Source organism: Panthera onca, chromosome C2 (genome assembly GCF_046562875.1).
Source record: "Panthera onca isolate mPanOnc1 chromosome C2, mPanOnc1 haplotype 2, whole genome shotgun sequence".
Taxonomy (NCBI): domain Eukaryota; kingdom Metazoa; phylum Chordata; class Mammalia; order Carnivora; family Felidae; genus Panthera; species Panthera onca.
Genome location: NC_138347.1, coordinates 69,756,813 through 69,777,568, shown reverse-complemented (window position 1 = coordinate 69,777,568; position 20,756 = coordinate 69,756,813). Strand labels below are relative to the sequence as shown.

Below are 20,756 nucleotides of genomic sequence, written 5' to 3'. Positions count from 1 at the left end.
GAATATGTTTCCTGCCGACTGGGGCACCTGGCTGGCTCAGTTGGTAGAGCATGCGACTCTATAGCTCAGGGTCGTGAATTTGAGCCCCACGATGGGTGTGGAGCCTACTTAAAATTAAAAATTAAAAATAAAGGATATGTTTCCTGCATGTTTTTCTTTGGATCATAAGTCCTTCAAGACAGGAACTATTATATCTCTTTCATTTATCATGGTGACCAACACAGACTTGATTAGGCTTGGGAACTGATAAGTACCACTGACTCTGAGGGCATGGGCTTTCTATCTCTATGAATTGCCTATTCTACTTGCCCTTAGAGCTCCAGTAGGTTAGCTGTTTACTTTGAATATCTTTTATGGGTAAGGTCACTGATAGGGCTATTAAAATGTTTTCTTTCCATTTTTGCCTATTTTGACCCCAAGATTCAGAATGATTTTTTTTTTTAATTTTTAAAAATTTTTATTTCATTTTCAAGAGGGAAAGAGACAGAGCATGAGCAGGCGAGGGCAGAGAAAGAGGGAGACACAGAATCTGAAGCAGACTCCAGGCTCTGTGCCACACAGAGCCCAATGCGGGACTTGAACTCATGAGCCATGAGTTCACAACCTGAGCCAAAGTCAGACACTCAACGGACTGAGCCACCCAGGTGCCCCCAGAATGAATTTTTTTAAAGTGTTTTCTCTTCAAATGTGAGAATAAAGCAAGAGTCAGATAAACAACTAACCAGAGATTATTGAATGAAGTACTTAATTGTGCCTATGTTTTTATATTCCTTTAAATCTTTCTTTAAATGGTCTGTTCTTTCAAAAATGTTACACTAATACTATTTAATATGGTTAGTTGCTTAAATGTGATTTGGTGCTTTGAGATTTTTGGATAATATATATTTGAATGTAAATGATTGCTAATTTTTTTACTAAGCTAGCTTACAGAAAGTCTGGCGTTTCAGATAATGAGGTCATAAAGCAGACCACTCACAGAGCAGGCACAGCTGCTATCTAAACCACAGGCACTTGAGTACTTTCCTACTGAGTGATAGCAAATATCTCAGGACAAAATAACAGTACCAAACCCCATACAACCTCCTGGAAAGATATGGATACATCTACCCCCTGACAGTTATGCTGTGATTGGCAGAAACTCCATCCTATGCTTATTTATTTTTATTTTTTTTTTCTGTTATTTAATGTTTATTTATTTTTGAGAGAGAAAGAGAGAGACAGAGCATGAGTGGGGAAAGGGCAGAAAGAGACAGCAATACTGAATCTGAAGCAGGCTCCAGGCTCTGAGCTGTCAGCACAGAGCCCAATGTGGGCCACAGACCACAAAATCATGACCTGAGGCAAAGTTGGACTTTTAAATGACTGAGTCACCCAGGTGCCCCTATGCTTGTTTTAGACTTCTGATAATGACTACTGTGCCACAGTAGTTTATTTATTTATATATATAAATATAATAAGTGTCTTTTGAAATCTGATTTACTCTACGGACTGATTTATTCTTCATGTGATGAGTTTATCAGCAACTTGAGTCAAGTACATACCAGGACCAGAGGGTTTCCCGTTAGTGCCCAGGTCTTCTATTTGGGCATGGAAAATCTCAGTATCTTGGACTAGAAAGATCTATAGAGACAGATCCCTGGTACATCCTTGGCCCCAGACTCTCACCACCTGCCTGTCAGGAGCCTCCCCGGCCAGGTAGTCAGGACTGTGGCTCCTTTCCTCATTCAGCTCAGTTTCTATGTAGACTATTCAAAGAGTGCCATCTGCAGGATGAACTGAGGACCATAACTACTTCATTCATTTCCTTCAAATAAAGTTAAAGAATTTGTTTAAAACTCGTTCAAGCTCTAATAAACACAAAATTTAAGTTAAATGCTACTGACAGGTAATAGTTTGCTACATTAATTTTTCAAAGCTATAATTTATATTTATTATTGCCTTAAATGTCTTTACACTATCTACAGAATAGAAACATATTTGTTCCAGGACTTTACACTGCCCTCCGACCTTTCCCTGCGGGTAACCATTTTCTCCACTTGCGTGCTTGCTCTTCACTGTAGAAGGGCAGATTCCCAGGAGCTGTAACAGATGCAACAGCTCTCTTTCTGCTTTGATTCAAGATAATTTTTTAATTAATTCTTTAATTTTTAGAGAATCGGTGCTTGAAATTTTGTTTCAAGTCAGCCTTAGTCAAAGAATCATAAAAATACAAAATTTAAAATAGCACTGGTGAAAAACGACCCCCCCACCCAGCCTCCTACACCACACTATTTGTGATGCCCTTCCTGACTAAATCTCATAATCAGCAATCCAAAAAACAAGCAACAAGAATTTCCATGCTTTGGCTTGATCTCTGACTCAAGAATTGTCCAATTTCTGGTTAAATCCACTCCTCCCCTCCCAATGGCCCTCACTTGATTGAGAATAGAAGCAAGAGAGAGAGAGAGAGAGAGAGAGAGAGAGAACACTCCCTTTCCTGTCTGGATCACCCCCTTTCTCAGCACTTGTGTGTGATGATCATGTTGCACAGAACAAAGCAGGTCTGAGGCTCCTGACAGTCCATCTGCCTTTGCCATGGTCAAGTTGGTTTTCCTATGTGGACTACCAATTCCAGGATACTAGGCAGTTCCACTGCCCACTCCTTTCCTCAGAGTAGGGATGAGAAAACAAAATAGGATTTATTACAAGGCTATGAGATGCATCTCTAGAGACCTATTTACAGAGCAATAAGGCAACCTCATGGCCCCTTGCTTACACGCTCTCTTTGTTGTCTACATCTGTCCCCTTTCCAGAGGAAACATTTCTAAAAGCATGAGCCTTTTAGAAGGTATAACTCAGGACACATGAGTTGGTTAGCTGGTTAACCACATTAGTTGGTTAACTGTCTGACTCTTGGTATTGGGTCAGGTCATGATATCATGGCTCATGGGATGGAGCCCATGTGCGGCTCTGCACTGACAGCATGGAACCTGCTTGGGATTCTCTCTATCCTTCTCTCTCTCTGGTTCTTCCTCTCTCTCTCTCTCAAAATAAATAGACCTTTTAAAAAAAGAGATATAACTCTCTCTCCTAAGAAAGACACAGTCTTATCTGAAAACAAGGACAGGGAGAAGTGGATTGGCAGAGCCTAGGAAAAGCTGTAATGTACTACATCAAATGGAATGACCACTGCAGCATCTCCTTCCCACTCCCCCTACTCTTGCTGTTTGTCCTGTACTTTTCATGAGCAAACTGGCACTTGGAAATGATTTTTGCCCTCAGTTCCTATACTTCAATAAGGAAGGACAGCAGTGAGTTAGGGTGAAAACATGACTCTGTAGTCAGACGTTTTAAATGCTAGCAGAGCCACTGACAAGCCAGATGACTTGGGGACACTGAGTTTTCTGAGCTTTAGTGTTGTCTTCTATAAAACAAGGCTAATCCTATGCATCATTCAGGATTGGTGAGAGCTAAAACATATAATGGAAGTGTAAGCTCTCAAAAACGTGTCCATTCTTTCTTTAGTATGAATTTAAGTGAGTACGTCTCTACTAGTAATTGAAAGGCACTGTCCTTGTGAAAGGCTTATTATCAGGTATCAGCGAGAAGCTAGGGGAGCAATTGGTAGAAATGTTAGAGTTTCAGTGGCAGCCAGTTGTAACAATGCACAAAAACAACAGTTCCCTCAAGGGCCTATAACCAAGGCTGGCATTGCCTTTGAGGCTGCAGCAGAAAGAGGGCAAGGGGTGGGGGATGGCTGGGCCAGGGCTGTGGGTGGCTCTGGGGATATCCTTTCTAAGTGAGGAAGGGCTGAGCCAAAGGACAGACGAAAGGCAGGAACACCACACAACTATAGGATGGCTCTATTCCAATAGTTTGTCTCAGATACCAACCACACTCCCCACTCAGCATACAGGGAGACCATGTGGCCCTCTCCCATCCTTTGCCCGCTAACAGACAGCAGAGGCACCCAGGATGCCTGGCTACTCAGATGTTTTGGGACTGTGCTACATCCAGAGGAATATTTGGCTTGTGTCTATACTACATTGGCATAATCCAGCCCATTCTGCAGAAGGTCCTTGTATGGATGAAGCTTAGTTTTTTGCTTTTGTAGTGGTGGCAAAATAAATATAACATAAAGTTTTTAAGTTCAGTGGCATTAAATAGATTCACATTGCTGTACAACCACCATCCATCTCCAGAACTCTTTATCTTGTAAAACTGAAACTTGATACTCATTAAATAATAACTCTCCATTCCTCCCTACCCTGCTCTAGCCCTGGCAACCATCATTCTACTTTCTCTGTGAATGTGTCTACTCCAGGTAATTCATATAAGTGGGCTCATACAGTATTGGTCCTTTGTGACTGACTTACTTCACCTAGCATAATGTCTTCAAGAGCCATTCATGTTGTAGCATGTATCAATTTCTTTCCTTTTTAAGGCTGAATAATATTCCATTGTGTATGGACCACATTTTGTTTATCCTTTCATCTGGATACTTGGGTTGCTTCTATCTTTTGGCTATTGTACATGATGCTGCTATGAACACTGGTGTACAAGAATCTTTTCATATCCCTGCTCTTAATTCTTTTGAGTATAAATGTAGAAGTAGGATTAGTGAATCATATGGTGACTTTATGCTTAATTTTTTGAGGAATTGCCATACAGAGACTACACCACTTTACATTCCCACCAACTGTGCACAAAGATGCTATCTGAGGCTTTCTTTATTGGATAGGTCGGCTCTAACCCATCTGTATTTCTGGCTCGAGGTCACTAGTGACTCAGTCTTTCTGGCACCTGCCAGGCCTCTCACTTTCCAGCACATACTTGCCACTTCCCCAGAGATGTGGTGCGCTCCCACCATTTTCCTGTCCTTTAGAAGATTTTTTCAGTTCTTGGCAGGGTCTCAACTTCCCCACCCACAGCTCACATCTGTCTGGGGCTGGTGGCCTCCTTGGGTGAGCGGTAGCACTCTGCACAATGCCCAGTGTGACACCCACACTGAGGACTGTCCGGATGGTGGGATCAGAGCCAGTCCTGGTTAAAGCTGTCATGTGGCAAACCCTAGCTTTGTCATCCTCCCTTCTGCCCCATGCGGATTCTCGTCAGATGCCCCTTCCCTGCTTTAGTCCTCAGTCTTAGTTTCCACTGCAACTGATCACACTTGACAATATAAGTGGACAAGGTAGTATTTCATCTTGAAGATGAAGATGTTCAGAATCCATCAGAGATTCCCCAAAAGAGGAATATAAGAGAGTTAGGATAAAATTTGGGGGCTGGAGGCTCAGAACAAAAAACCCTCCTGTATAACTATCATGAACTCAAATGGTCAAGACCTCTCACAGCATCTTTGTGTAATTAGATAAAAATGCCCTTTTGGGATTACATGTGCAACTCAGCTAAAAGACTGAATATTACACCATGTTCTCTGGGCACATTCAGCCTTGTGACTACATGATGTGGTGAACAGGTACCATCTCTTCCTCCAGGTCCTGGAAGACGCACAGCTTTGCAAGCAGAGCTAATGCTGATTTTCAGCTCCCACTTGCCTACAGGGATAACCAGCTCCCACTTGCCTACAGCCCAGTAGTTCTGGGCTGTTGCTGTCTCTAATGTCAGTTCCTTCCACCATTACCACCTTGTGACAAGGCATTTACATATCATGCTGGCAGGAAATTTGCTTTGAAGATCATAAACTAAGGGTCTATTTATCACTCACCTAGTGATCCAAAAACAGACAAGGGTCTCCTTGCATCAGGCAGGAAGGCAGCCCAGAAGCCATTGGGCTATCACCCCGACATGCCCCACCAAATACCAAAGCCATAGCCCTGGTCTCCCTTACCCAGCTCCACACACACACGACCAAACAGCATCTCACCTGAGCCACCTCTTCAAAGTCATCATGCCTCTTCTGCAGGGCCCGGGCTCGATGCAGGGACTTCCCAACCCCGGTGTGTTTGCTGAGAAAGGCCTCACCATGGTTTTCAATCCAATCCAACACCTGGTCAGAGAAGGAAGACAGAAGGAAAAACCTGAGACTACATGTGCTACCACAAGAGTCCTACAGTTCCCATCCCAATCGGAAAGCAGCAGTCCAGCTGGAAATGTTCAATCCACTGTCCATCCAGGGGTTTCATTGCTGTCATTGGCAATGTAACAGTCCCACCCTTCACTAAATTCAACTCATCTTTCGTGTCCAGAATATTCCCTCATTACTCTTTCTGTTTTCCCAGGTTTAATTAGTCCGTTATTTTAAATAAGCTACACAGACTATCGGGCACAGTTTAAACCTCTTACTACCTTTACTCCAACCACATAAATTCAGGGATGCTGGCAGGAAATTAGGCAGCATCAGGTCAGGGCAGTTCCCTGGCCCTCATGGCTTACTCCTCCCCTACTGCACCATAACAATACTCACAGCAGAGGCAACTAGTCATGGGAACCCTGCCTCCTCGGGCTTCTGGGACTCCCTTTCTAATCTTGAGAGTAAAGTCTGTACTGGTTAGACCCCACCTGGCTGCTCCAGATAGTGATCACTAGGAAAACCATCCTTTCAGGCTTCTTTCCAGCCCTGTCTTCCAACCAGCACTGACCAACTAACAGTTAACAAATAGATAATTTAAGGTCTTTGCATCCTAAGGCCTGTAGTATCCATGATTCTCTGCCAGGAAGCAGTGGAGACCCGGTGTATTTCTAGGCTCAAGATCTAGTGATTTGGCCTCAGGACATTTTCCTTGGTATTGAGAGAAGCTGGAGAAGTAGAGGGACAAGGGAGGGGATGCTGAGAAGGTGAGAAAATATGTTGTCCTAGGGAACACTGGACAGGAGGAGTAGAAACCCTTTAGCAGGAGCCTTGAAATGTACAGGGGGGTGGGGGGGGGGCAGGGCAGGACCTAAAGCCTTTAACACCTGTTTTGCTTTCACATTGATGGCCTAACAAAACTGTGTGCCTCTCAGGGAGAGGGAAGCAGTTCATCTCCTGGTGCTTCAGTTCATCTCTGAAGAGCTAATGCTCAGTGAAGCAGGTGGCTGCAATTAAATCAGTTAGAGTGCACAGACACACCTGTTAGAGACCCTGCCAAGACAACTAAGCCCACTCCATTCCTGTTACTCTGGACTTGACCTGAACATTTGATTAACGATGTACTAGCCTTCCTAGGTTCTAGAATGACTTTCTGGAAAATGATTTAGATGAACTGAGCCTGTTTAAAAGGATGCTTTAGTCCCTTCCTTTGTTTCTTCTACAGATTGCCCAGTGGCAAGCAGACAGACCAGATCATTCCATGGACTACAGGCATGGGAGTTCTGGCTCCACAGAACCTTGCCTTTGGCTTCACTTCCTTTAACATTTGAGACAAATTATACTTGCAATTGTGCAAAGTATAGAAGCCTTCGAAGTCTCCATCGACACTATCATAAAGCCCACAATAGGATTGGTATTAGGTCAGAGAAATGTATGTATGAATATAAAAATGAGGTTTGACAAACATTCACTTAACAAAACTGGAATGTCCATTAAAAAGGAGAAAAGAAAGGCTTTTTAGGAAATGACTATATAAACTTTGGGTGTAGAGACTTAAATACCTTATATAACAAATTCTGGCAATATATGCTTTTCATATTCCAGAAGCATGTCTGTGAAAATAAACTGCAGTCATAAGTGAACTGGATTTTTACCTTTTGCAAACACTGAAAGGAAGCACTGAAAGGAACTCGAAAGGTTCCTTTCTTAGAGGAAAGAAGAGCCCACGTCTCTCCAGAATTATGTATGGTGAAATTTCAACACACAGAAAATCAGGAGAGTGCATTTTTACTTGACTTGACACAATCTGATCCCACAATTCTCTGTTGTAACGAGGATGATGGGCATCAGCCTGCATGGCCCACAAAGTTTGCCATATATTGTGTACCACAGACAGTGCGGTTTTATTTTTATGCATATTTAAACTTGCATTAATCCCTTTTTGAGAATGAATTGAAATTCATGGATAATTTTGATAATTTTTATATACAAAAGAGCTGTCTTTTGGTTTTTCACAAAGGCTTTGGAATTTATGACAGATTTTCAGATTACAATTATTATTATTATTTTTTTTTTTTAATTTTTTTTTTTCAACGTTTTTTATTTATTTTTGGGACAGAGAGAGACAGAGCATGAACGGGGGAGGGGCAGAGAGAGAGGGAGACACAGAATCGGAAACAGGCTCCAGGCTCTGAGCAGTCAGCCCAGAGCCTGACGCGGGGCTCAAACTCACGGACCGTGAGATCGTGACCTGAGCTGAAGTCGGACACTCAACCGACTGAGCCACCCAGGCGCCCCAACAATTATTATTTTTTTATTTAGTTTTGAGCAGTTAAGTATGACCTGCTTGTCTGGCAATGTTTCAGTGAATTTATTTTGTTTCATTTTGTTTTTTCTCTCTTGCTTTAATAGGGTTTGTTATGCTAAAACAAATTGGTTTAACAGGAAAGCTTTTCACCCACTGGTTCACAAATGGTTAGCTTTTATACTCCCTATGGGTGATTTCACAACTTATAAACTGTTTTTTAAAGAGCAATTTGCGTCCTATTTAAGTTCTTTTGCTTTCTTTAAAATGTCAGTTCATTATCAGTTAACGACACCAAGGTTACTTAATTAGCTCTACCTTAACCTCTTAAAAATGTATTTATTTCATATCTGATAGGCTTTTATCAGTTCAAACATAATTTTGATTGCTCTGTGTTGTTATATTGTCTCCATTTAGCCTAACTTCTGCCATTGGGACTGAAGCTGGGGAAACACGTGTGGTCTCAGCAAAGATGCAGGGACTACATGGAAATCAGTTTAACAAATAAAAAAGCAAATGATTTAGGATATGGACAAAATTCCTCTAGTAATACCTAGAGACTGCAAAAGTACCTGGGAATAGAGAAACATAATCACTATAGGAAGTACTGTTTAAAACGCTGATTTCTGACTATTTCGTTTCAGACAGTTCATTTAGAGCCATCGTTGCCTGACATGCATTTAGACCACATGCTCTCTTGACCCTGATCCCATGTCCCACAATCCTGAGAGTACCACCCAGCTTCCCACTAGACTGCACAGCACCGAAATGTGCTTTCTGAGCAGACACCAGCAGTGCCTGACAATTACATTACACTCTGTGAATGAACGTGCAGCATTGGAAGTCTGGATATCCCTCAGTTTCTGGTGAGTCCCAGACTCTGAGCATCACTGGCTAAAGAATAAATTGCATTTCTAGCCAAATCCCTGAACCCCTACCAAAGTGTGTATACCCATCAAGGTACCCCTTATTAGCTATCCCTGTTTAATTCTCATCTTACGGAATTTTACTTAAAATAATCATTGACGAATTTCAGTCAAGATAGTACAGGTTGATAGTTAATACCTATTAATGGCTTTGAATTGGTATTCAAGTGTTTCCAACATAGGTGGCTTGCTCGCTTGCTTGCTTTCTTTCTTTCGAGTTAGTTAACATACAGCGTAGTATTGGTTTCAGGAGTAGAACCCAGTGATTCATCACTTACATATAACACCCACTGTTTCCAACAAGTGCCCTCCTTAATGCCCATCACCCATTTAGACCATCCCCCCATCTACCTCCCTTCCAGCAACACTCAGTTCTCTGTATTTAAGTCTCTTATGATTTGCCTCCTTCTCAATTTTTATCTTATTTTTCCTTCTCTTCCCCTATGTTCAACTGTTGTGTTTCTTAAATTCCACATATGAGTGAAATTATATGATATTTGTCTTTCTCTGAGGACTTATTTCACTTAGCATAATACACTCTAGTTCCATCTACATTGTTGCAAATGGCAAGATTTCATTCTTTTTGATTGTCAAGTACTATTCCATTTTGTGTGTGTATATATAAACATATATATACATACCACATCTTCTTTATCCATTCACCAGGTGATAGACATTTGGGCTCTTTCCATAATTTGGCTATTGTTGGTGGCAACTGTACTACTCAGTATTTATCCAAAAGATACAAAAATGCTGATTCGAAGGGACACATATACCCTAAGATGGTTTTATTTTTTAGTTTTTGTGTTCAGGTTCTTCGGGGATCAAAGAAGCACATGTGGGATGTGAATATCACATATTCAAACAGATACTTACTAGTCTTACTGTGCCCCAGTGCCGGGCACTAGAATAGCCCAGAGTGCAGTATGAAACAAGGCAGGCACCACCCTGACTCTGGGAGCTCAGTCTGTGTGGGGAACAGGCACCAGGCATGAGATCACATAATTGGTCACTTATTGCAATGGTGAAAAGTGCCAACAGTCAGGGAAGGCCTCTTTGAAGAAGTGAGGTTTAGCTGAGACCTGAGAGAGAGTAGGACTTAACCAAGCAAGGAATGAAAACCATCAGCACAGCTTGAATAGGGGTAAGCAGGAAATGAGCTGGGAGAAGGCAGGAACCAGACCTGCCGAGCCCCAGTGTGCCCAGTCAGATTCCAGGGTTCATCCTAAGAGCCACCAAAGGGCTACAAGGAGGAGAAAGACCTGCATTTAAAAGCTATTGCTCTGACTGCTTGGTGGAGATTCCAAGGAAAACAAGAGTAGAGGTGAGAAAACAGGACGTTATTGTAGAAATCCTGACAAGAGGTGCTGGTGGCTCAGGCAAGTCTGATGGCGGTGTCCGTGGAGACACAGGTCTGAGTAATATTTGGGAGAGAGAATGGCCAGGATTTGGTGGTTGGGTATGGGGGCAATGGAGAGGCAGGTGGAGGCTGACCCCCTGGGGCATGGCTTGGAATACAGCATGGAAGAAAGGTCCGGTCACTGGTGTAGAAGCAAACGAGTTACGAGGGATGGCACAGAGATAACAGATTTTTGTTTTCTTTCCATTTTCATATGCTCTGGTTTTGATAAATGACAGTTATGCCTGTGAACTTGAGTGGGAAGCAGTACCCAGTGATAGTTGTCAATCTGATTCTGGCAAGATGTGCCCTTAGTTTCAAAGGAGCAATTTTTATACACTCAGGTTTAAAAATAAGTTATAAATTGTTAATACAGTTGGATGCTAATAATAAAAAAAATAGGGACACCAATCCATTTGAAAAACACAAATTTAGGCTTAAATGGAATTAACCTGTGCATTCTTGAGTGGACATTTCACTAGAACATAGTCTTTGAGGGGCTCCTTAACCTGACATGCAAAGTCCTCTGTGGTCACCCCACCCCCTCTCAACCCCACCTCCAGTGAGTCCCTGCCTCACCCCTAAATGCCCCAAAACCTGCTTCTTGCCTCCTGAGTTTTACTATTTTTAACTTTACTTGAAATGTCCATGTCCCTTTTTTCTCCCTACATCCACTTCCCAGCTTCCTTCCTACTCAACCTTGAAGCACCATCTCAGAATTACTAGTTCTGGAAAGACTATTATAAAGACTTCTCTTCAATAAACCGCCCGGGCTGGGGGGTGGGATGCCACTCTTCCCTGATTCTTTTCAAACCACAATTACTGCCGCCAGGTCTGTCTCTCCCACTAGACTCTGACATCCTTGTGAGACACAGAACAGCCTGGTTTGCTCAGGACGTGTTGAACTGCACTCGGCTCACACTCATCCCCAGCACAAGACTTTGGGGTAATGTGTCAGCTCCATGCTCCCCTCCCTCACTCTGTCATAGACCCTCTCTCAGTCTGCACCCAGACTTCTCTCCTGGTGTGCCTCCACCCTCCCCACTGCCCCACCTGACAGGTGGTTAATTCCTGAGGAGTATGGGATTTTCACCACTGTATCCTACCCTTCCACCACCTCCCCCTACCCCCAGCATCCCTGCCGGCCCTGCACATGCGGGAGATACTGGAGAACATTTATATCTGGGAGCTGTCAAGGGAAGTCTGGCTGAGCCTCCTGCCCTACCATCTTGAGAGAGGCTGTGCCGTCTTATTCTGGAGGCCTGATCTGTGCCCTTTCTTTGGGAACAAACACCCAGGACTCCTGGCCACTCCAGCAGGCAGGCTGTCTTAAAAACAACTTGTAAAGCTCTTCTTTCTTTCTTGTGCCCCAACTGTTCAACCAGAAATTAGTCCTTTCCCAGAACAGTCTTTTCCAAGAGAGATACTCACATCCTGAACTGGATACTGGAGCCAATCTAACAGCCATTACACATAATTCCCTAATTGCCCCCTTTCTTCCTCATCTAATTGTGTTTATTCCAATGAGCACACAAAAGGCAGGGCGCTTTTCAGGGCAGGAGACAGGCCTTTCTAGCTGCTAAGGGAAAGAAAAGAAGTCATTTTGAAGAGAACTATTGATATTTTTCTAAATGGTGGCCATGAATGCAAATGAATTAATGGGAGAAAATCAAGGGCCTAGCTGCTTGCTGTTATGGGACTGATTTTTTGAATTCTTCTAATGTGATGGAATCTTAGTTTTATTTATTTATTTTTTTTAACGTTTTTATTTATTTTTGAGACAGAGAGAGACAGAGCATGAATGGGGGAGGGTCAGAGAGAGGGAGACACAGAATCTGAAGCTGGCTCCAGGCTCTGAGCTGTCAGCACAGAGCCCGACGCGGGGCTCGAACTCACGGACCGTGAGATCATGACCTGAGCTGAAGTCGGCCGCTTAACCGACTGAGCCACCCAGGTGCCCCAGGAATCTTAGTTTTAGAGGCAAACCAGAGATATCCACCTTAGAAATTTTAAGTTTGTATCTCAGCTCTACTTACATATAAAAGTATTTTAGGTTCCTAAAGCATCATTAAAATGTGGCACCACCATGGTCAGCATGATTTGTAGACACCATCCTTGGGATTAAGACGAACCTAGATTCTGGTCCCAGCTCTGCTCCTAACCAGCTGTGATCCAGCTGGGTGTTCACCTTCTCATCTCTGGACCTCACTGCCTCAAATGGAAACGCTGGATCAGACCATCTCCCTAAGTCTTCTTCCAACTCAAATATTTCTTTATTTATATGGAGGTCTTTTATTACACGGAGGGTACAGCAACTCCCCTCCTCAGAAGAAGGGACTATTGTCTGTGGAGGGTTCACTCTTTGTCAAGCACTAGGCCAGGGGATGTGGCTCATCACCTCATCTGTGCTATCTCACCACAGCACTGGGAAGTGAGAGTTATTATCCCCATGTTTGGATGAAGCAAATAAGTCTCAGAGAGGTTAATTAACTTGGCTGAGCTTGTGCACCTCTCAAATAGTGGAGTCAGGATTCCCTCCTCAGGGGTTCCAAGACCACTTCCTAATAAATTTCCCCTGGTTACCTCCCTGTATGGACACCTCTTCACCCTGTTTGGACTCAGATTCTCTAAGTGGGGTTGCCCTCTCTGCATGGATGCCCTCCTCACTCAGCCCGGGCCGTGACACTGCACACCATAGGGCCCGTCCCTTGTGGATGGTCTCCTTACCCTGCTCAGTCTGCACCTACCCCAGGCCACCCTCTCTTACAGGTGCTCTAACACCCTGCACCAGGATGCCCCTGTAGAGGGACTCTCTCTTCACTTTTCTCTGGACCACACTTCCTTGGCGACTTCTGGTGCTGAGCTGCCTTCCCACATAAAGATATTCTCAGCCCACTTGGGCTCTGACCTTCCTGGGCCACTGCAGCCCTCTCACCCTGTGGAGATGCCCACCTTGCTCAGGCCCACTTAAGAGGAAGAACCTGCCCTCTTTCAGAAACATTTCTGTATTAGCTCCTTGGACACTGTCCTCAATAGGAATTGCTCTTGACTCACTTACCTTCACTGTGGTCTTCTTTTCTGAACTGTCTTAGTCTTCCCAGACTCTAAATTTTGGAATACCCGAAGGTTCGGGTTCTGGACCTCTTCCCTCTCTTCTCTTACTCCTTGCATTATCTCACCCAGTTCCATGGCTTTAAGTATCATTGATAAGCTAGTCATTTCCATAGTCACAGCTCCAACCTGAATTTCTCTCCTGAGATTGACTCATACCCAATGGCCTCCTTTCCATCTCCAATTTGGCATATAATGGGCACCACAGACTTAACGTATCTAAAACAGAGCTCTTGATTCTCTTCTGGCCTCCTTTCCTGGTGTTCTCCACTTCAACAAAAGATACCAGAATCTGCCCACTGCTTAGCTGCAAGCCTGAGATTCTTTCTTATTAACCCTTTCTTATACACAGTTTCTTACACAACCACTACCAATCCAAGCCACCAGCATTCCTCCCTCACCCCCCAGCCCTCTAAGTGGTCTTCCTCCTTTTTTTTTTCAATATTTCTTTTAACATTTATTCATTTTTTGAGAGACAGAAACAGAGCACGAACAGGGGAGGGGCAGGAAGAGAGGGAGACACAGAATCTGAAGCAGGCTTCAGGCTCTGAGCTGTCAGCACAGAGCCTGACACGGGGCTCAAACTCATGAACCGCAAGACCATGACCTGAGCCAAAGTTGGCTGCCTAACTGACTGAGCCATCCATGCTCCCCTAGTCTTCCTCTTTTTACTCATGACACCCACAACCACTCAGGAGCTGGACCTATTTCTTTAAACATAAATCAATTCACGACATTCCCTTTACTAAAGACTCTACAATTGTTTCTGACCATACTTAGAAAATCCAAATGGTCTTTCTAGCTTATAAGTCTAATTTGACTTGGACCATTTTCTCAAACTTCTCACCCTTTTGTCCTGCTGTCTATTCAACAGCCACCCTGGCCATTCTCCCATCTTCGGGAATGCACCCAGCTCATTCTGGTATCAAGGACTTCTTAGATCCCATTCCACATGCCTGGAACCTCTTCTTAAACACATCCCCATGGCTTATTCATTCAGCTTTCTCTCCATACATCGCTGACTATCACTATACGAAATATTACATATCCATTTGTTAGTGGTGGTATTTTCTCTCTTTGTCCTGAATGTATGCTCCATGTGAGCAGGGGCTTTGTTAGTTCGCGGCTGGGTTCTCAGAGAGCATTTGCTAAATAAATGACTGAATGAACTCATCCCATCTGATTTGAGAATTTCCTTTCTGTATGATTAAAGGAAATGGAGACAACTTACAAACACATGAGGAATCAGAATTCCAGTTCTCTGATTTCCTCATCTGGCTCCCCCTGATCAATCATCTTATTCGACATAGGTTATTAAGCCTGCGTCATAATCTGATTCACAGTAAAATAAGCAGGAAGTTTTTCTTGTTTTAAGTAAACTGAAGAACTCCTCCCTCTCAGCAACTACCCCTTCCCCCCCTCCCCAGGCCCTAGGCTCCTACTCTTCAGAAAACCATATTCTGAGGCCAGTAAAAAAGAGCAAACACACAAATCAGCTGTCTACAACACATTTTGTTCTGTTAAAGGTTCCAGTACACACGATGTATAAGAGCACCCAGGGCGGTCTATCATGTCATTATTTCTTTCTCCTGGCAGAGCACAGTGAATGTGAGTCCTGAAGAGGAGTGGCTCACACAGTGCCAGTACCACTCAGTTCCCATCACCTGAGCCCGGAGAGCAGTAGGCGCTATTGAAATGCCCACTTAGCAGCAAGTCATTTTCTGTCCCTTCTTTGGAACAAGTATGATCAAAATAAATGTCTTGGCACTTCTCCAAAGAAGACATTCAGATGGCCAACCGACACATGAAAAAATGCTCAACATCATCAGGGAAATACAAATCAAAACTACAATGAGATACCACCTTATACCTGTCAGAATGGCTAACATTAACAACTCAGGCAACAACAGATGTTGGTGAGGATGTGGAGAAAGAGGATCTTTTTTGTATTGTTGGTGGCAATGCAAGCTGGTGCAGCCACTCTGGAAAACAGTATGGAGGTTCCTCAAAAAATTAAAAATAGAACTACCATATGACCCAGCAATTGCACTAGTAGGTATTTATCCAAAGGATACAGGTATGCTGTTTCGAAGGGACACATGCATCTAATGTTTATAGCAGCTCTATCAACAATAGCCAAAGTATGGAAAGAGCCCAAATGTCCATCGATGGATGAATGGATAAAGAAGATGTGGTATATATATACAATGGAGTATTACTCAGCAATCAAAAAGAATGAAATCTTGCCATTTGCAACTACGTGGATGGAACTGAAGGGTATTATGATAAGTGAAATTAATCAGTCAGAGAAAGACAAAAATCATATGACTTCACTCATATGAGGACTTTAAGAGACAATACAGATGAACATAAAGGAAGGGAAACAAAAATAATATAAAAACAGGGAGGGGGGCAAAACAGAAGAGACTCATAAATATGGAGAACAAACAGAGGGTTACTGGAGGGGTTGGGGGGGATGGGCTAAATGGGTAGGGGCACTAAGGAATCTACTCCTGAAATCATTGTTGCACTATATGTTAATTTGGATGTAAATTTTAAAAAATTAAAATTAAAATAAATAAATAAACAAATATTTAAAAAGTAAATAAATAAAAATAACTGTCTTGGTATGGCAGGAGAAGCTATCATTTTTCTGAGAAATCTCAGCAGAAACTCATTAGCAGGTGTCTACTCTTTTTCCCCTGAGAAATGTGGTCCTTTGGCCTGACAGACCAATGCTGGGCAGAAGCTGGTCAACAGATATGAAGCCCTAGAGTTTCAGCTGCTTCCACCCTGCAGCCCTCTACTCCCAGCCAGCCCACACCTGTCCCTTCTCAATGAGGCCAAGGCTGGGGTGACAGGAACTTGTCTTTGTCCTCGGCATCTCCCTGAATCTCTTCACCCTGGTGCCTTGATGCCTGTACTTCTCACCACTAAGGCCTGGATGTCTTAAGTCAGAGGTTCTCAAACTTCAGAATACTTAAGAATCACCTGGTGTTCATTTTAAAACTTAGGGCAGGGTGTCCAGGGCAGCTCCCCCCCCACCCCCCAAAATGTGCCACTTTGGCATGTGGATTATTTTGAGCTGAAGGCACTTGAGACCCTGTGGTCTCCCTTAACTACACAGAAGAATCTAAATTGGGCTTAGAATAAGGGTTATTAGCAGAGACAAATTTTATCTGAGTGACCCATAGGGTAAACATCTAATTACCAAACATCTCTGCTCTTCTTAATGCCCTGTGACACGCATTCCTTTCCTCTGCAATGTCGGACCCCCACCCCATTCTCCTTAGTTCAGAATGACGTATATACCTCATTTTGCCTGTCTTTGGAATTTTCATGTTTATGTGGATTCCCCATACATATACCTATTAAATTTTATTTAATCAAACTCTATTAATCTTTCTCATATCAATTTGATTCTTAGCCCAGCTAGAAGGACCTTTGAAGGGATAGGAATCCTTGGTCCCCAAGAATGGGACAGGACATTCTTGCTCACTGACAACAGACCCCACATTATCCACAGATTCTGAATCAAAAAATACAGAACAGGGCTACATAATCTGTGTTTGTAACAAGTTCTCCACTCTGAGCAGATGATTTTAATGCCAGGAGTCTAAGGACCACACTCTGAAAATATAGTTCCGCATTTGCACTTGACATCTTGCTTGTTTTCCATTAACAAACGGTCTTAGTGATCTTTTCACAGGTGCTCTCAAATCTACCCTTGCCCCATTCCCTAGTTCATGCTTTATGGCCACATGATGATTGTGGCTCCCAGAAGCCTCGCACTCCAACTCAGCTTTCCACTGGCACCAAGTCACCTCAGACTCACTCCGACAGCATGTTTCCTCTGCTCAAATCTCTGAATAGCTCTCCACTGGTTATAAAGTGCTAGTCTTTTTATTCTTTAGCCTTGTATTCAAGGTTTCAGAAATAGCTTGTTGGGTCAAGGACACGGTGAGAATAGGGGTTATCAGAAAAACAGGACCCTGGAAGATAACCGGCTTCTCAATAATTAACATAATAATAAAAAGGAATTAAGGACATTAAATGAACTTAAAATTTCCATGCATCAAGGAAGCCCTGAGGCTCACTAACTCCCAGGAAGGGACTTCTCTCACCATCTCCCAGGTGCCACCAGCCTCCTGGCCCTGCCAGTTGGAGGCACCTAGGTCCTTCCTTAGAAAGTGCTCACCATGGAATGACTACTCTTCAATCAGAGAAGAGTTTACATACAGAAAATCAAAGTAAGCACCAAGAGAGAGACCATGACAGGGAAGGGGAGAGAGGAAGACAGAAAGTAGGGCCAAGAGGAAGGGGCCCCGGGTGGGGTGGGGAGGGATTGGAGGATTAGAGTGTAGAGTGTGAGGGGTACTAGAAATCCAAGCAATTCCCAGGCAGGAGGGTCTGAGCATGTCTGAGGCAAGCCTCTAGAGCTCACTCCCCAACCTTGCCAATTCTAGGTAGGGAACACTTGGAGAAGGCTGGATGGACAGAGGGTTAGAATGCTCCCTCTAAGATCAGGGACACCAGAGAGGTTAAAGTTTAGGATGTTTCCCTATCTTCTCTCCAATCAGAAGGCAAACCTAATGAGAAGAACCCTCCCTCGATTCCCTCCCTATCTTCCCACTGCAGCTGAGCCTCAACCCTGGTTTCTTTTGGGGTGTTCACCCTCCCCAAAGAGTCACCTATCATCTTCTTGAATGTATTTCAGTGATTGGATTATGACCATCAAATAACTTAATTGGAAACTTTAATACTGCTAAGTACTCGCACGGGCAAACGGATATTATTCAAGATACATGTCACAAAGAAGAGCATCAGCAATGCTGAGAACACGAGTGTGAAAAACATGAGAATGGGTAGTGTCTGTTCTAGGGAAATTTGTATCAGAGATAAATGACTGTAGAAGGCAATTTTATAATGACACAGTAGATGGGGAAGAGTGTTTGGGTATGAGTATGACTTGTTTGTGTGAGACTTATGGACAGGGGGTTTGAGGATGAATCTCAGCTATCAGGCTACATGACCTTGGGCAAGTCCCATCCTTCGGGACCAAGTTGTCCACCAGGGCCCTTTGAGCAATGGCATTCCAGCAATAATTTACAAACATCTCAAGGGGAGAGGCTGGATCTCTCTGCATTCCCGTCAGGTAGCATAGTGCCTGTGGCATAGCAGAGAGGCTAAGAGCAAGACCTGATGTCAGACAGACTTGGATTTGAATCCTTATTCTCCTACTAACTGTGTCACCTCAGGCAGATTTATTAAACCTTTCTAAGGCTCAATTTCCTTACCAGGAAGATGGGAGCCAAACTATCACCTGCTTCATAGGGTTGGCAGATTAAATAAGAAAAGGCAAGTGAAGAGATTAGATGCTTAATCATATGTACTCAGAAAGATGATGAATCCTGAGCTTTAAACAATACAACTTTTATAGGCACATTTAATCCCAGTAACAAAATCTCAGGGTTGGAACCCAACCATCTCTCTGAGGTTTGAATACTCTCCACAACATATTCAACAAGTAACCAGTTCACATTTCAAATTTTGCAGATGGTTCTCCCTTGTGTGTTCCCTCATCTACCTGGGACTGCACCCTGAGCATTTTCCTTCTTAGATACTTTCATCCTTTCCTAGAAGAAGAGTTCATTTCCAGACCCATCATCATTCTGGTCACTCTTTTCTAACTAATCATTCTATGTGCAACCCAAAGTGCTCATCTTTTATTATGCAAAATTTCAGTTGGATCATACAATGTCCAAACTGGTTTAGTATGATTAAGGGGCTATAGTCACTACTGCTAGTAAGAGATTGAATATCTAGAGTTTAAAAGAAATCACTCTCAAATCCTTTTTACATATTCTTTGGCAGGCAGGAACTGACATCATAAAACCTGTAATTTTCCATGTGAGGCTCCAAAAAACTGATAGAAACAGGTGAGATTCATTTGTACTACAAGAACTATGGACTTTAATATTAACACAGTCATTCAGAAGGGAAAATCACCGAGCCTGATAAATTCTGCCATCACTGCCCCTCACCAGCTCACCCAACTGGACTGCTTAACAACAAAAGACATTGTTTTTAAGGGAGTGCATTGGAGCTTCAAACCTCACTGTCCCACCCACACCACTGAGACCACCCCTAACCCTTCCTGCCTTACCTCCCACGTTCTCTGACAAGGGTGGGCACCCAGTTAGACTTCCTCTTCTCTGTCCCCTGGCTATACTTAGCTCCGCTTCCTGGCCTTCCCCAGGAACACCATCTCCATCTCCTCTGCCTGAGCTCTAAGGACCACTGCAATCCCACCCCAAGCACAGGGAAATTTCCCTGCTCTGACTCCACTAGCCCATGGTTATTTTGCTTCTTTCGCTCTGAACCCAGACAGCTGTGTGCCATTCATACATCCTTCAGTGCATATGTCTTCTCTCAGGCGAGGGACCGGACTCCCAGGACAGGGTCTTGCACACAGCAGGTGTTCTAAAACATTTCATCAATTCATTCTTGCAAAAAACAGAGGGAGAAGAAAAAGGGGAGGCAAAATAAGATGACTTGCAGACAGTGTTCAAAACCAGTTGCTCTGGCTGTGGAAAACAACGGAACAGAGTCTGCATCTACCAGAAAGATCAAGAATCTAGCTACTCTTTGTTCTTGTCAGCACAAAGTCTGGCCTCTCTGGGCTGGGAAGTAGTCCCTTACACCCCTGGAAAGCCACAGAAGTTAGGGGGAAATAGAAGGTGGAGATAGGCTGATGTTGTCATGGACTGCCCTTTCTGGCTCTTGCTCAGTGCTGTCCTACTCTAAACAGGAAAAACAATAGTACTGAAAATTATTCTGCTGGCGATACTATAGCAGGGTCTGGCTTATCTGCACCTTTCTGCAGCTTAATGAACCCCAATTCCAGTTTGGTCCTTAGAGATTTATTTCCATTGCCCTCAGGCCCAGCAGGGAAGAGAAACCTGAGCACATCTGTTGGGACTCAAGGGAGGGCAACCACCAGGGTGA

General features: G+C 43.5%; 1 protein-coding gene across 7 annotated transcripts in view; it reads right to left on the bottom strand.

The window, feature by feature from the left end:
• KALRN (kalirin RhoGEF kinase) overlaps nucleotides 1-20,756 on the bottom strand; it is a 668,576-nt gene that overhangs the window by 354,667 nt on the left and 293,153 nt on the right. For all 7 annotated transcript variants that reach the window (XM_060639748.3, XM_060639750.3, XM_060639747.3 and 4 more), the window contains exon 10: nucleotides 5,864-5,986. In XM_060639748.3, coding sequence (XP_060495731.1) covers nucleotides 5,864-5,986 — 123 coding nt within the window. The remainder of the gene's footprint in view (nucleotides 1-5,863; nucleotides 5,987-20,756) is intronic.